This window comes from Chamaea fasciata, unplaced genomic scaffold (genome assembly GCF_029207755.1).
Source record: "Chamaea fasciata isolate MVZ Bird 193981 ecotype frontalis unplaced genomic scaffold, bChaFas1.0.hap1 SCAF_14, whole genome shotgun sequence".
In the NCBI taxonomy this organism is placed as follows: Eukaryota; Metazoa; Chordata; class Aves; order Passeriformes; family Sylviidae; genus Chamaea; species Chamaea fasciata.
In genome coordinates, this window is record NW_027094099.1 from 19,394,900 (window position 1) to 19,407,158 (window position 12,259).

Below are 12,259 nucleotides of genomic sequence, written 5' to 3' on the forward strand. Positions count from 1 at the left end.
AGACTTCCAGCAGCTTCCCACCACCACTCCCAGAGCTGGGGAAGTCACTTACGCCGATCTCCCTTCCACGTCCAGCTTGGTGGGACTGACCCCTTTCTTGGCCAGGATGGATGAAACCTTCTCCACATCGCCCCTTTCAGCTGCCTTCATCAACCTGTCATCGTACTTGTTCCAGTCTGGGTTCACCTGGGACACAGAAGCACAGATGGGGGGTTATGTGGATCCCCCAAGGGTGGGACACCACCAAAATGGGACACAACAAAGTCCACCTTGGCTTACAAACAGTGTCACTGTTGGTACTGAATGTGCAGAGCTCTGGGGACAGCCTGGTCAGGCCACTTTTGGTCCTAAAGGAGACCCTTGGGATCAAACTTCTTTGGTTTCCCTCGCTCTGTTTCAGTTTGCCTTTGTTCGGTTTTCACACTCCGACAACAAACGGGGGCTCTAAAAACAGGCTCCAGGACGTGGCTTTTCCTGGCTGTGCCAGACTGTTCAGTGGGTCATAAATCAGCTAAGTGTGATATTCAAGGGAAGAACAGCTACTGAGCTGCAGAAGGAAGAAATTCAGAGCTGATGGTTTTGAAATGCCTGCAATTCCCAGAGCACTGCAGAGGGCAGAGAAAGCCCAAGTCAGTTATAAATAGCCCACCACCCATTCACCCAGACACTCATCACCCCCCACTCCTCTGTTGTTTACTTCAGACTCAGAGTTTCAGGCCCCAGGCCAAGCCTCCCACCCCAAAATGCAGAGTTGGTTCTCTGCCCTGCCAAACCATCCCAGTGAATGGCTCGGGGCTTTTCAGGAAACTGCTCTGTGACAGAAACCTCCCAAAGCTGGATGCTGATAACTTGATACTCAAGGAGCTTTTAACAGAAGAACAAGGCTTCCAAAGGAGTATTATACTCTAAAACAGGAGCATTATATTCAAAAATAGGAGGATTATACTCTAACTCTGCACAGCAAAGGAATATGCTGGTAAGGGTGAGACACAAGCAGCCTGTGGGTGCACAAAGTCACTTTTCACTGTGGGTCAGAAATCCCTCACAACATAAAGAACGTCAAAGCAGGTCACCCCAGCCCAGGGTTTGTTTATGTAAAAAGAGGGTACACAAAAAAAAAAAAAAAAAAAAATCCACTGCCACCAGCTGCATCTGCAGTGATTTGTTAAAGGGAGCTGCACTCATGATCAGAGGAGATGCCACCAATCCATAGAGATGTCTCCAAGGGGTGTCAGAGGATGATTCCACATTGTTCAGTGGTACCCAGGACAAGAAGCAATGGCCAGACACGAAAATACCACGATTTCCACCTCAACATGAGGAGGAGCTTCTTCCCACGGAGGGGGCAGAGCCCTGGAGCAGCTGCCCAGGAAAGGCTGGGCTGTCCCTCTCTGGAGACATCCCAAGCCCAGCTGGCCACCCTGTGCCACCTGCTCCAGGTGACCCTCCCTGTGCAGGGCGCTGGATCCCGGAGGATCTCCAGAGGGCCTTTCCAGCCCTAACGACCCCAGGGGATTATCTTCACTCTGCTTTCCCACAATAAACAAGATCACAGCAATCACCAAGGCTTAGCAGCAGCTAACCCAACCCAGCCCTGCTACAAGTGACAGGAGTAACAAAAATAGAGCACTAATGAAATTAGCGCCGACTCATCAATCAATTAACACATCCATTGGCCTGAAAGCCAAGGAGCCGCAGCGCTGGTGACATCACCAGAGCCACGTCCCTCCCCAGCTGGGACAGGCTGCCCGGCAAAGCCACCTCCTGGTGCAAGGCTCAGCTCCTCAGGTCAAACACCTTGGAGGCTGCACACGGCCAGCATCCAGCTCCGTGCTCCCGAAATTCCCCTGGCACCTTCCCATCCCTGCAGGAAAGATCTCACCCTGGGTGTCCACACTGGGGAGGGACTGCCGCTCTGCAGCTGATACCTGCCAGCACAACTCAGCCCCCAAACGTACAGCAAATCCTCCCAAATCCTCCCCGGCTGGTCCTCGCTCCCATCCCATGGAAGTTCTGATTAACAGAAGCATTACTTTAATAAAAAAAAAAACAAACCCAACACTTCAGGGAATTGTATCCACGGCCTATGGGGTACTACGTTTAAAAGGGGATGGAGGGACCGGGAATGGCTTCCCAGTGCCAGAGGGCAGGGATGGAGGGGATATTGGGATGGATGGATGGAGGGGATATTGGGATGGATGGAGGGGATATTGGGATGGATGGATGGAGGGGATATTGGGATGGATGGATGGAGGGGATATTGGGATGGATGGAGGGGATATTGGGATGGATGGATGGAGGGGATACCGGGATGGATGGAGGGGATATTGGGAAGGAATTCCTGGCTGTGAAGGTGGGCAGGCCCTGGCACAGGGTGCTCAGATTTGCTGTGGCTGCCCCTGGATCCCTGGAAGTTTGGACTTGGATTCCTGTCCAAGGCCAGGTTCCACATCCGGGCATGGAGCAGCCCGGGACAGTGGGAGGTGTCCCTGCCCACGGCAGGTTGTGGAATGGGATGAGCTTTAAGAACCAACCCAAACCACTCCAGGATTCAATAATTATCCATTCAACAAACGCATTTCGCATCGAGGGGAAATTCCCCGCAGGAGGAGCTGCTAAGGAGACACCACGCTCCCCAACGAAACAGAAGCACTGCACCACATCCGCACAAGCCAAGCTTTCCCACTTTCGCCGTAAATCGCTGCCGGGACACGAAACCTCAGCTGGAGCTCCAGACGTGCGATACCTACTGTGCCTTTGGCCGCGCAAGAGAACCAACAGATCATGCCGAACTCGAGGCGCCGGGAGCGACCAGGGCCCGCCGAGCTCACAGCGAGGAACGGCGGCTCTGCTCCTCCCGCTCCATCCTTCACTTAGCTCGGCTCCCCCACGGTGTTTTCCCCATCCTCAGCATCATCTTCAGCCTTCATCCCTCTGGCAATGGCCGCGTGGCCAGGGGAGCCCGGTCGGAGCCGCGGGCAGAGCGGGACAGACCGGACAGAAATACTGCCCAGCGCCGCGGGGATGCTGTAAACAACCCCCAGGCAGCCCCATCGGCCGCGGCTATTTTCTGATAAGGCAGCACTCGGCAGAAAGCCGTGGCCATTGATACATTCCGGGCGTGCCCGCGCCCTGAGTCACGGGGCGCTGGGTGAACTCAGGGGACAGGCACGTCCCCGGCCCCGCAGCCAGCCAGCCAGCCGAACGCTCTTTTAAAATTAAAACAACAAACGCTCTCCTCGCCGCGCACCCACACGGGGGGAAGGTCAGCGTTAATAAAAGCCCGGCACTGAAATACTCCCAGCGGTAATTTCCCCCCCCCCGGCCCGTTCCGCAGCGCCACGAAGCCGTAACCAGGCTCAGACTTCAGACGGCTACGAGCGCGGAGCAGACGGAATGCCTGAGCCTATTTTGACAGCAATGTAACCCATTTTAAATTAGAAAACACACATGCCTCCGCTTTAAAAAAAAAAAAAAAAATCTCCTTTTACAGCGCGCTGAAACCCTTTCGGAATAAAAGCTGGTTTCAGCTTACTGCGGCTGCCAGCCTGTCTCCCGACGTGTGAAACGAGAGGAGTCACAGAGGCTGTGAAAACATTCAATAGACGGCGCAATGATTAACAGGAGGGAGATGGAGAATCCCCTTTCACGAGTTTTAAATTTAAATGGAGATCTCCCAAGTGCCGTATTTAGAGGAGTAGGTCAACAAGACAAGCGAGGCACTGTTTTGTCTGCAGGAGAGAAACCTGGTCCGGGGCCAGGAAAACCACTTAGGCACACCCTGGAGGACACAAACAACCCAATAAATGGATCTTCTCAGCAGAGAACTTCAAAGTCATTCACTCAGATTTGGGCAAATTCTCTCTTCCCCGGTAAGTTCCGCACTGTCCCCCATGCCCTGTGTGAGCACCAGCCTTTGCCCCTCAGCACCAACATTCCCCAGAGAATGTTCCGAGACCTCTCTGCAATTAGCATCCATGTGACAAAAAGGCACTCCAAAAAAGCGCAGTGACCGTGTCGTCTTCTGACCACAACCGAGTCTGTCTCCTCAGGCTAAAAATGGCTATTTTGGGGGTGGGGTGGGGGGGGAATAAATACACCCCCCAAGTGGCAGCAACAGAAAATCCCCACTTCACCAAAATCAGAGAAATGCAGGTAAGACTGCGGCTTCCAGGTGTGCAGCCTTCTCCAGAGGATTCATCCCAAAGGTTTTTCCTTGTCTCCATCTGCCTGCAAACGTTCCTCGTGCCTCCTGAGCTGCACTCACCCTGCAGATCCTCCTGAGACAGCCCTGGCCACCAGATTTAGGATTGCTAAACCACCTTCCCCAGCCAGGCCCAGAGCAGCTTCCACGGCTCCACCAGCACCGAGCAGCTTCAGGAAACACAGCCCAGCGCCAAACCCACAGATTAAACCCTCCCCAAGGCAGCTGAACCCTGAGAGCTCAAAGGCACCGACTTAAACACGCTCTTTAGGGTAACCAAGGCCTAATTCAGACCTTTTTTTCCCCCAGAATTAAGACCGGAAACATCACCAGACCCCAGCAGCGCAGATCTCTGGAGGTGCTACGCCACCCTCCACAGCGCAGATGGTGGCCAAGGCTGACACTGCCCATTCTGTGTTGACACAGAGCACCTGTTCCCCTAAGCTCAGCCTGCTCAACCAGCCTTCCTGCGCTGAAAGAACTGATTTCCCCAGTTATTCCCCAAATCCAGGTGAGCTCTGAGCATCCTCGACGCACCCTCTGCTAAGAAATTGTACAACTTCAGAGCACAGGGCAAGGGGCAGCGGCCTCCCACAGAAAGAGAGGAGCTTTAGGTTGGTTTGGAGGAAATTCTTCCCTCTGAGGGTGTGAGGCCCCGGCACAGGGAGCCCAGAGAAGCTGCGGCTGCCCCTGGACCCCTGGAATGTCCAGGCTGGACAGGGCTGGGACTCCCTGGGACAGTGGGAGGTGTCCCTGCCCTGGCAGGGGGGGCACTGGAGGAGCCCTAAGCTCACCTAACCCAGCTCAGAAACACCAGCTGGAACTCCAAGCAGCTCCTAAGCCCTTCACAGCGAGCTGGGATCAAGCTGTGAAAGTGCAGGGCCAGGCCGATCCTGCCCCCAGCAGGGACACAGCCCCGGTAATGCCATTAGCAGGTGACATAAGCACACAGGAGGGCAGAGAGCTCTGGGGACAGTGCCAGCACCAACACGGCACGGCTCACACACCCTCGGTGGCCCTTCACAGACCTAGTTCCACTCTCTTTTTAAAAATTGATGAGTTTAATAAGAAAAAAATAGACAATAAGGCGACAGAACAGGCGGAGTTCTCCAGAAAACCCTTTCGGATTTCTATCTTTGAGGATGGCTGTGTTGAATATTCAATAGATGTTAATCAAACATTCTTTTTTTGGATCTGTTTTAAGTATCCCCGATCCTCTCATCTGATAGATTTATTTGAGGGTGGCTCCACTCAGCCTGGTAACGTGGGTATAAATTTTCTCCTGAGGTTTGCTGGTTCTAACTGTACTTTCTGTAAGTACAATTATACATATAGTAGTCATGTTAACATTTGTGAAAAGCCGACTATATAATTGCTAATATTTAACTATATTATTATATTATTTATTTAACTATAAATTTGTTAATATTTGTGAAAATCCGACTATATAATATGGATTTATAACACCCAGGAGTGGTGGGAAGGGATTTAAAGCCCATCCAGGGCCACCTGGGCAGGGACACCTCCCACTGTCCCAGGCTGCTCCAGCCTGCCCTGGGACATTCCAGGGATCCAGGGGCAGCCACCGCTGCTCTGGGAATTCCATCCCAGCCCCTCACCACCCTCATAAGGAGGAGTTTCCTCCCAACATCCCACCCAAACCAGCTCTTTCAGAGCCAGGCCCCACGCTCCGAGTCCCTGCTCTTTCTCCAGAGGGCAGAGTACATTTGGCATCAAAACCAACCAGCAGACAGACACACCCTGCCCTTTCAATGGCACAGAGTGACAAAGGCTTTCGGAGTACTTTGATTTGTTCTAAAGCTGCACAGACAGAACGGAAGGGTGAGTTATAGATCAGAAAACTGGTTTTTAAAAACGTTCCCCAGGTGCAGCTTCCCCTGCAGGGTGAGGGCATTTCACCAAACCCATCTCTCCCGAAGAACGTGGCTCACCTGTCTGAAAAAGCACTGCACATGCCGGGTTAAACCCCACTGGGGCGAGCACAAATGGCATTTTATTTTATATTTTGGCACATCTCACTTCCCAGGAAATGTCTGTCTCCACGTGCAAACGCCCTGGAGTGGCAGACCGCAGGGGTGAGACGTGGGGTTGGGTCTGTGCAAGGGAAAACCAGACACAGCCTGAACACTGGGCCCTTGTTCCACCTCCCCACAGGCAGCACTCTGTGCTACCACCTCATCCACCGAAAATCCTGCAGAATAAAAAAAGCCATTGAATGCCACGGAGTGGGGAAGGCTCAGCCCAAACTGGGATCAAAAACCGCAGCTCCCCTAGACCTGCCCTTTGGTTTTTGAAATCCGTGGTTTGGTATTTTGAAAACGCTCCTGTCGATAACTCACCTGGACAGCTGTGCTGTGCCTGGTGTTCAAATGTCACCAGTGCAGGTGACAGTGTCCTAACGAACAGCTCAAAGCAAGCAACTCAATCCCCTCACAAACATTCCTGATTTTACCCTGTTCTGAAAGCATTTTCCTCCCAAGCCGGCATACTGATCAAGGTCAATTTATTAAGAATCAAGAGACAATTCAAATTGACTTCTAGCTCTGCTATATGTCCAAAAAAAATCCTCTCAGAATCACCAGGTGCCTGACAGCAGTGCCAGTTTCTCTTTTCCAGGCTGTGCCAGGGGAAAATCCAGCAGCACCAGAGCTCAGAGGCTACACTGGAATTGCCGGGGGATTCTGCCCACAAGCCCTGCAGGAGGCAAAGCCAGCTCAAAGAATCAAAAACAGCCCCAGTTTTGTTCTGGAACAACTTTCTCACAGCCAGCACACAAGCCCAGAGCAGAGAATTGATAAAACAGCCTCAGACTGGCAGCCTTGGACACCAAAAAAAGCGACCAGTGGGCACAAAGCTGGGGCTCTGCGGCTGCATTTCCAAACTCTGCTAAGGACATCTCGTGGTAGCTGGGGCCAGACTCACACCGACAAACAACATCACACCCTCCACACCTCCTGGATAACGGGGAGCCCAGCCTGGCTTCACCCCACAGGTGCCCAGGAGAAATATTTCCCCTTTAAAAACAGGGAGAAACAGGAGCAGGGTCAGAGTGCAGCTGCCAGTGGGAGCAGCACAGCTCCCGGGACTTCAGGCACAGCATTAGCTGGAATTTCTGAGCTCTCAGGCAAAAGGCCCCATTGATCTGGGCACTTCCATTTATTAAAAGCATCAGGAAATGTCAGGGGGATGGAACCTGACGTGGCTGTCGCATCCAGCACACGGGGAAGGGAGCAGCAAATCCCAGCCCTGCTCAGTCACCGGGGAGGGATGAAAACAGGAATCAGCCTCAGATGTTTCAGGCATGTGCTTGCTAATATTAATATTTAAATACTGACAAAGCACTCCAGAAGTTGCTTCCACACAAAAGATATGCACAGAGCTTATCTGTGTAATTACGTCTGTAAAATCAGCTCAGGATATTGAACTCCCAGGCCCCGCACTGAACCTCCACTCTTTTAAATATTTTTAATTGCCACATTCCAAAGCGATAAAGCATCAACACTCCTTTCCACGGAGCCTGAAAATTACAATGCACCTGTAAACAGGCTGCATCACAAATTGCCCGTTGTGTTCCTCCAGCTTCACCCCAAACACCACACAAACGAGCTCTAATCCCAGTTAACTAAATGCAAATGAATCACAAAGAGATTTCTTTTTTTCCCCCCAAGAACAAACACATTAGCACGCGCCTGAATAAATCTTCCTGGAGCCAAACGCGCTCCAAGGAACAGCATCTTTAATTTCTGACTCCATCTATATGTACAAAATCATCAGAAGGCACAAGACTGGCTCCACAGGTTGCCACCTCTTCGACCTCGTTGGTGATGATCACCATCAGTCGCCTTTCTCCTCCCGGAGGAGAAATATGTAAACAAAAAGATAAATCCTGAAAATACACATTGTTTTCTTGAAGCCGCGTGAGAACAAAATGCAAACACTGAAAAGCGGGCGAAGTTAAGGCCACAACACCAAAAAAGTCTTGTTCGTGCACAAACTCTCCTGTTGCCCCCAGCAGCAGCACATTCTTCTTCTGTAAATGACCTGGAATCTTTAAAGGGTTCAAATCAGGCTACCAAACACCCATTTTTCACTTTTGCACCCTTCCAGTGCCTAACGTGCATTCCACAGCACGCTGGGGCTGCAAATCCCTGCTAACATTGCTGCTGCTGCCGCCGATGAATTGGCAGCGTCCTTCACTCCCGTACCAGCCCGGGAGGTGGTCCCTGCTCTCCCTGCTGCTGACAGGGCAGAAGCAGATGTTTAAAGGTGCACTGGGTCACCCCACAAAGCTCCACGTTCCCAGAGCAAAACTCACCCACTGAACAGAGCGGGGCAGCATCCACAGGGACAGAAGTGTTGACACAACCTTGGACAAGCTCGGCTGTCGCTACCTCCAGAGCTTGTTCAGATATTCATTTAATAATCACAGCTCATCATAGCAGGGGAAGAGCTCAGGTGCTCCCTTTGTTCCTTGCACAATGCTCTCCGCTAATTATACGGCAGGTTTGGTTTCTCTTAATTAAACAAAAGCCAGCACCACTTTTTTCCCAGAGGAGAAAGGATTGATAGGAGCTTTCACATGGTTTTGTGTCTGCCCATTCCCAGCAGCGCAGGTGACTCCCAGCTCTCTCCAGGTGACTCCCAGCTCTCTCCAGGTGACTCCCAGCTCTCTCCAGGTGCCCCAGGCAGTTCAGGAACCTTGGGGACCCCACACCTCGGGATGCAGCTCCAGCTCTGCCCAAAGGACCCCCAGGAACCCCACGTTTCCCAGTGACTCCAGGTGCCCCTTCCCTAAATTCCAGGCCCTATCACAAAGGGCCAGCAAGGTTAAAGTCCCCACCTGAGGAGACAACACACCTGAGGCTGAGCAGTGCCCCTCCCCAGCTGTTTCCCCGGAGTAACAGCAACATTCAGGTGCCTTTTCCCCTGCCACAGCCAGAACCCACCACTGAAAATCCATTTGCAAAGGTCTGACCCAGAGACAACTTTGCAGAACAACAAACCCCACCCTGCCCCAATTGCCCTCAAGAGAGACCAACCCATGAGCATCCCATTGAACAGACACAGCCCGACTCTGCTGGAAGAACACATCTCCTCATCACAACCCAGGTCCCGAACACACATTTGGAGTGTCAGGGTGTTCTCTGCAATCTCAGCAGCATGGCCAGTGGGATTGAGAACATTAATGAAGATCTTTCCTGCAAATGCTGGTGGATGAGGCACCTCCTCTGACCCTGGTGCCCCACAGAAGCCCACATCCAACTTTCCAGCTGCCCTCCTGCCCACGGCAGGCGTTTGTCTCGCTCTGCAGGGCACTGAACAGGCTGCTCAGATGATTTTCCAAGCACCATCAGCCAGCTGGACTTGGCGAAACCAGGAAATTCCACTTCCAGGCACAGCGTTCAGGCTAATCGTGGAATTGGTAAAATAACCAACGTGGTTTTTTACTTTCTGCTACTTTTTGTGGCTTCCCTCCATCACAAATCAGCAGTAAAGCCATTCCCAACAGACCCCCATCAGAAGGCACGTAACTGCCGCCTCCACCTGGAAGAAAACTTCCAAAAGCAGGCTGGATTCGGTTTCTCTCCACCCCCCAGGAAATAACACCGGGTGGGGAGAGGAGAGAGGGATGAAGTTTCTCAAACAGAGAAGCTCCTTTCAAGCAGGATCTCTAAAGCTGCCGCTGGCAGGGCTCCCACCCACCTCCCCTCCTTCCCAGCAGGAGAACACAGACCCGCCTTCATCCCACCATCCCCACCCACGGGATGGATCTGTCCCCCCACAGAGAAGATTAAAAGTTGCTATTTGATGAGATGGTGCGGTGATCACATAACCAGACTATGCAATAAACGGGGGAAAGAAGTTTACCATGGAGAAAAAAAATCCCTGTTTTTACAGGATCTTGCTGAAAGCCATTTCCCTTCACGTGTTTTAGAGTAACTCCAGCTCTCAAAGGCACTAAGACCGCTCAAACCTCCTCTGCAGAGGTTTACTGGAAGGGAAAAACCTCCGTGTCTATTCAAAACCAAACACAGGCGCTGTCAGCCTCCGTTTGAATTTAATTACCGGGCTAATTGGAGAATAACAAACAGCTCTAAAGTGCAGGACAGCTAATGAACAGCGAGAGCAGTGCCAGCCCACACATGACAAATGCTCTTAACAGCCTCGTGAATCACTGCTGAGCTCGGCACGGGGATGGAGCTGTCATCTGCCAGGGAATTCCTTCTCTGCTTCCAGCTCCTCCCCACGAGCTCTTACCGGCAGGTAAAACAGACCCAAGGCAAATAAATGCGCAGGAGGGTGGTTAGAGATAGCCAATATCTCAAAGGACAGCTGATAAAAGGCAGCAGTCTCACGTTATCCACCTGCCTGTCCCGCTATCGCACGTAGCCAGCGGCAGAGGAACACGGGGACACGCTCGGGAGGGGATCCCGGGGAAGAAGCGTTTACTGAACAGACACAATTAAAGATGATTTAGAGCAAAGAGCGATTTCCAAACGCAGCTTCTCTCTTTCTCTTCTTCAGTTACAAAGACCTCCTCCCTCAACAAAAGTCATCCGCAGGGATGAAGTAAAAATAAAGACCAAGAAAGCCAGTTAAAGCCAGCTGAAGCCAGCCTAAATTTTGGAAGCCGGGCAAGGCGGCAGAGACAACCGCACCATCACAAAGGTGCGTTTCCAGAGGCTCTCCCTCCCCCAGCTCCGCATTCCGGACTGGATGATCAGCAATCACAGCTGCGCGCTCACCAGCCTCGGAAAGCTTCCTTCCTCAGCAAACCCTCTCCTTCAGAAGCGCTCCGATTTTGAGTTTTATTAATTCCACGTTAATTCCCGGCGCAGAGCCCGCCGCTGCCCGAGCCCCGCACACGGACGGCCGGGCTCCGCACCGGCTCCCGGGGCTCTCGGGGAAAAAAAGGCTGAGAAAAAAATCCGTGCTGGAGGCAGGAAGCAGCAGAGAGGCACCGGTAACCGGTCCGGAGCTCCGAGAGGCCAGGGCCGGGTGGGGGACCGCTCAGCCCCGCGCCCCGAACAGCCGTGCCCCGCATCCCGGGCTGCCCTCGCTCTCTGCTCCCAGCCAAGTGCCCGTTCCCCGGGGAGCCGGGATCCTCCGGGCTCTGCCCCTCCGGGAGCCGGGATCCGCCGGGCTCCGTCCCTCCAAAGACCAGGACCCCCGTGCTCCGCCCCTCCACGAACCGGGACCCCCGCGCTCTGCTCCACGAACCGGGACCCCCCGTTCTCCGTCCCTCCAAACGCCGGGACTCCCGTGCTCTGCCCCACTCCACGAACCGGGACCCTCGTGCTCCGTCCCTCCAGACGCCGGGAGTCCCGTGCTCTGCCCTCCACGAACCGGGACCCCCGTGCTCTGCCCTCCACGAACCGGGACCCCCATGTTCTGCCCCACTCCAGGAACCGGGACCCCCGTGCTCTGCCCCACTCCACGAACCGGGACTCCCATGTTCTGCCCCACTCCACGAACCGGGACCCTCGCGCTCTGCCCCACTCCACGAACCGGGACCCCCGCGCTCTGCCCCACTCCACGAACCGGGACCCCCATGTTCTGCCCCACCTCAGGAACCGGGACCCCCATGTTCTGCCCCACTCCAGGAACCGGGACCCCCGCGCTCTGCCCCACTCCAGGAACCGGGACCCCCTCGCTCTGCCCCCCTCCAGGAACCCGCGGGGGTCCTGCCCCGGCACCCACCGCGCTGCCCCCGATGACCGCCTCGTGTTTCTTCAGCCGGGACTTGAGGCTCTTCATGGCGCGGCCGCGGGCGGGGGGCGCGCACCGGCCCCGCAGCGCTCCCGCCACCGCCACGGCCGGGACGCGCCGGCCCTGCCCCGCCCGCCCCCAGCCTGGCCAATCACCGCCCGCCCTCGCGGGCGCTGCGGCCAATCAGCGAGCGGGGCGGAGGGGAGGGACTTCCTCGCGGTCAATGGGGGGCTGCCCGGCGCGGAGCCGCCCGGCCGGCAGGGGGCGCGCTGCGGGCGGGGCAGGAGCGCGGCGGGCGGGCCGGCGGCGCTCTGGCCCCGGGCG

The 12,259-nt window shown here is 54.3% G+C and overlaps 1 protein-coding gene across 3 annotated transcripts in view; it reads right to left on the reverse strand.

Annotated features, from left to right (window-relative positions):
* Positions 1-12,052, reverse strand: part of UACA (uveal autoantigen with coiled-coil domains and ankyrin repeats) — a 28,409-nt gene extending 16,357 nt beyond the window's left edge. For 2 of the 3 annotated variants that reach the window (XM_066196083.1, XM_066196081.1), the window contains exons 1-2: positions 11,927-12,052; positions 53-186 (exon numbers count right to left, since the gene is read on the reverse strand). In XM_066196083.1, the coding sequence (XP_066052180.1) occupies positions 53-186; positions 11,927-11,983 (191 nt within the window). In that variant the 5' untranslated portion in view covers positions 11,984-12,052. Of the gene's footprint in view, positions 1-52; positions 187-2,750; positions 3,002-11,926 lie in introns of those variants that run through there. The other variant, XM_066196082.1, reaches the window with a different exon arrangement.
* Between the last annotated feature and the right edge of the window lie 207 nt (positions 12,053-12,259).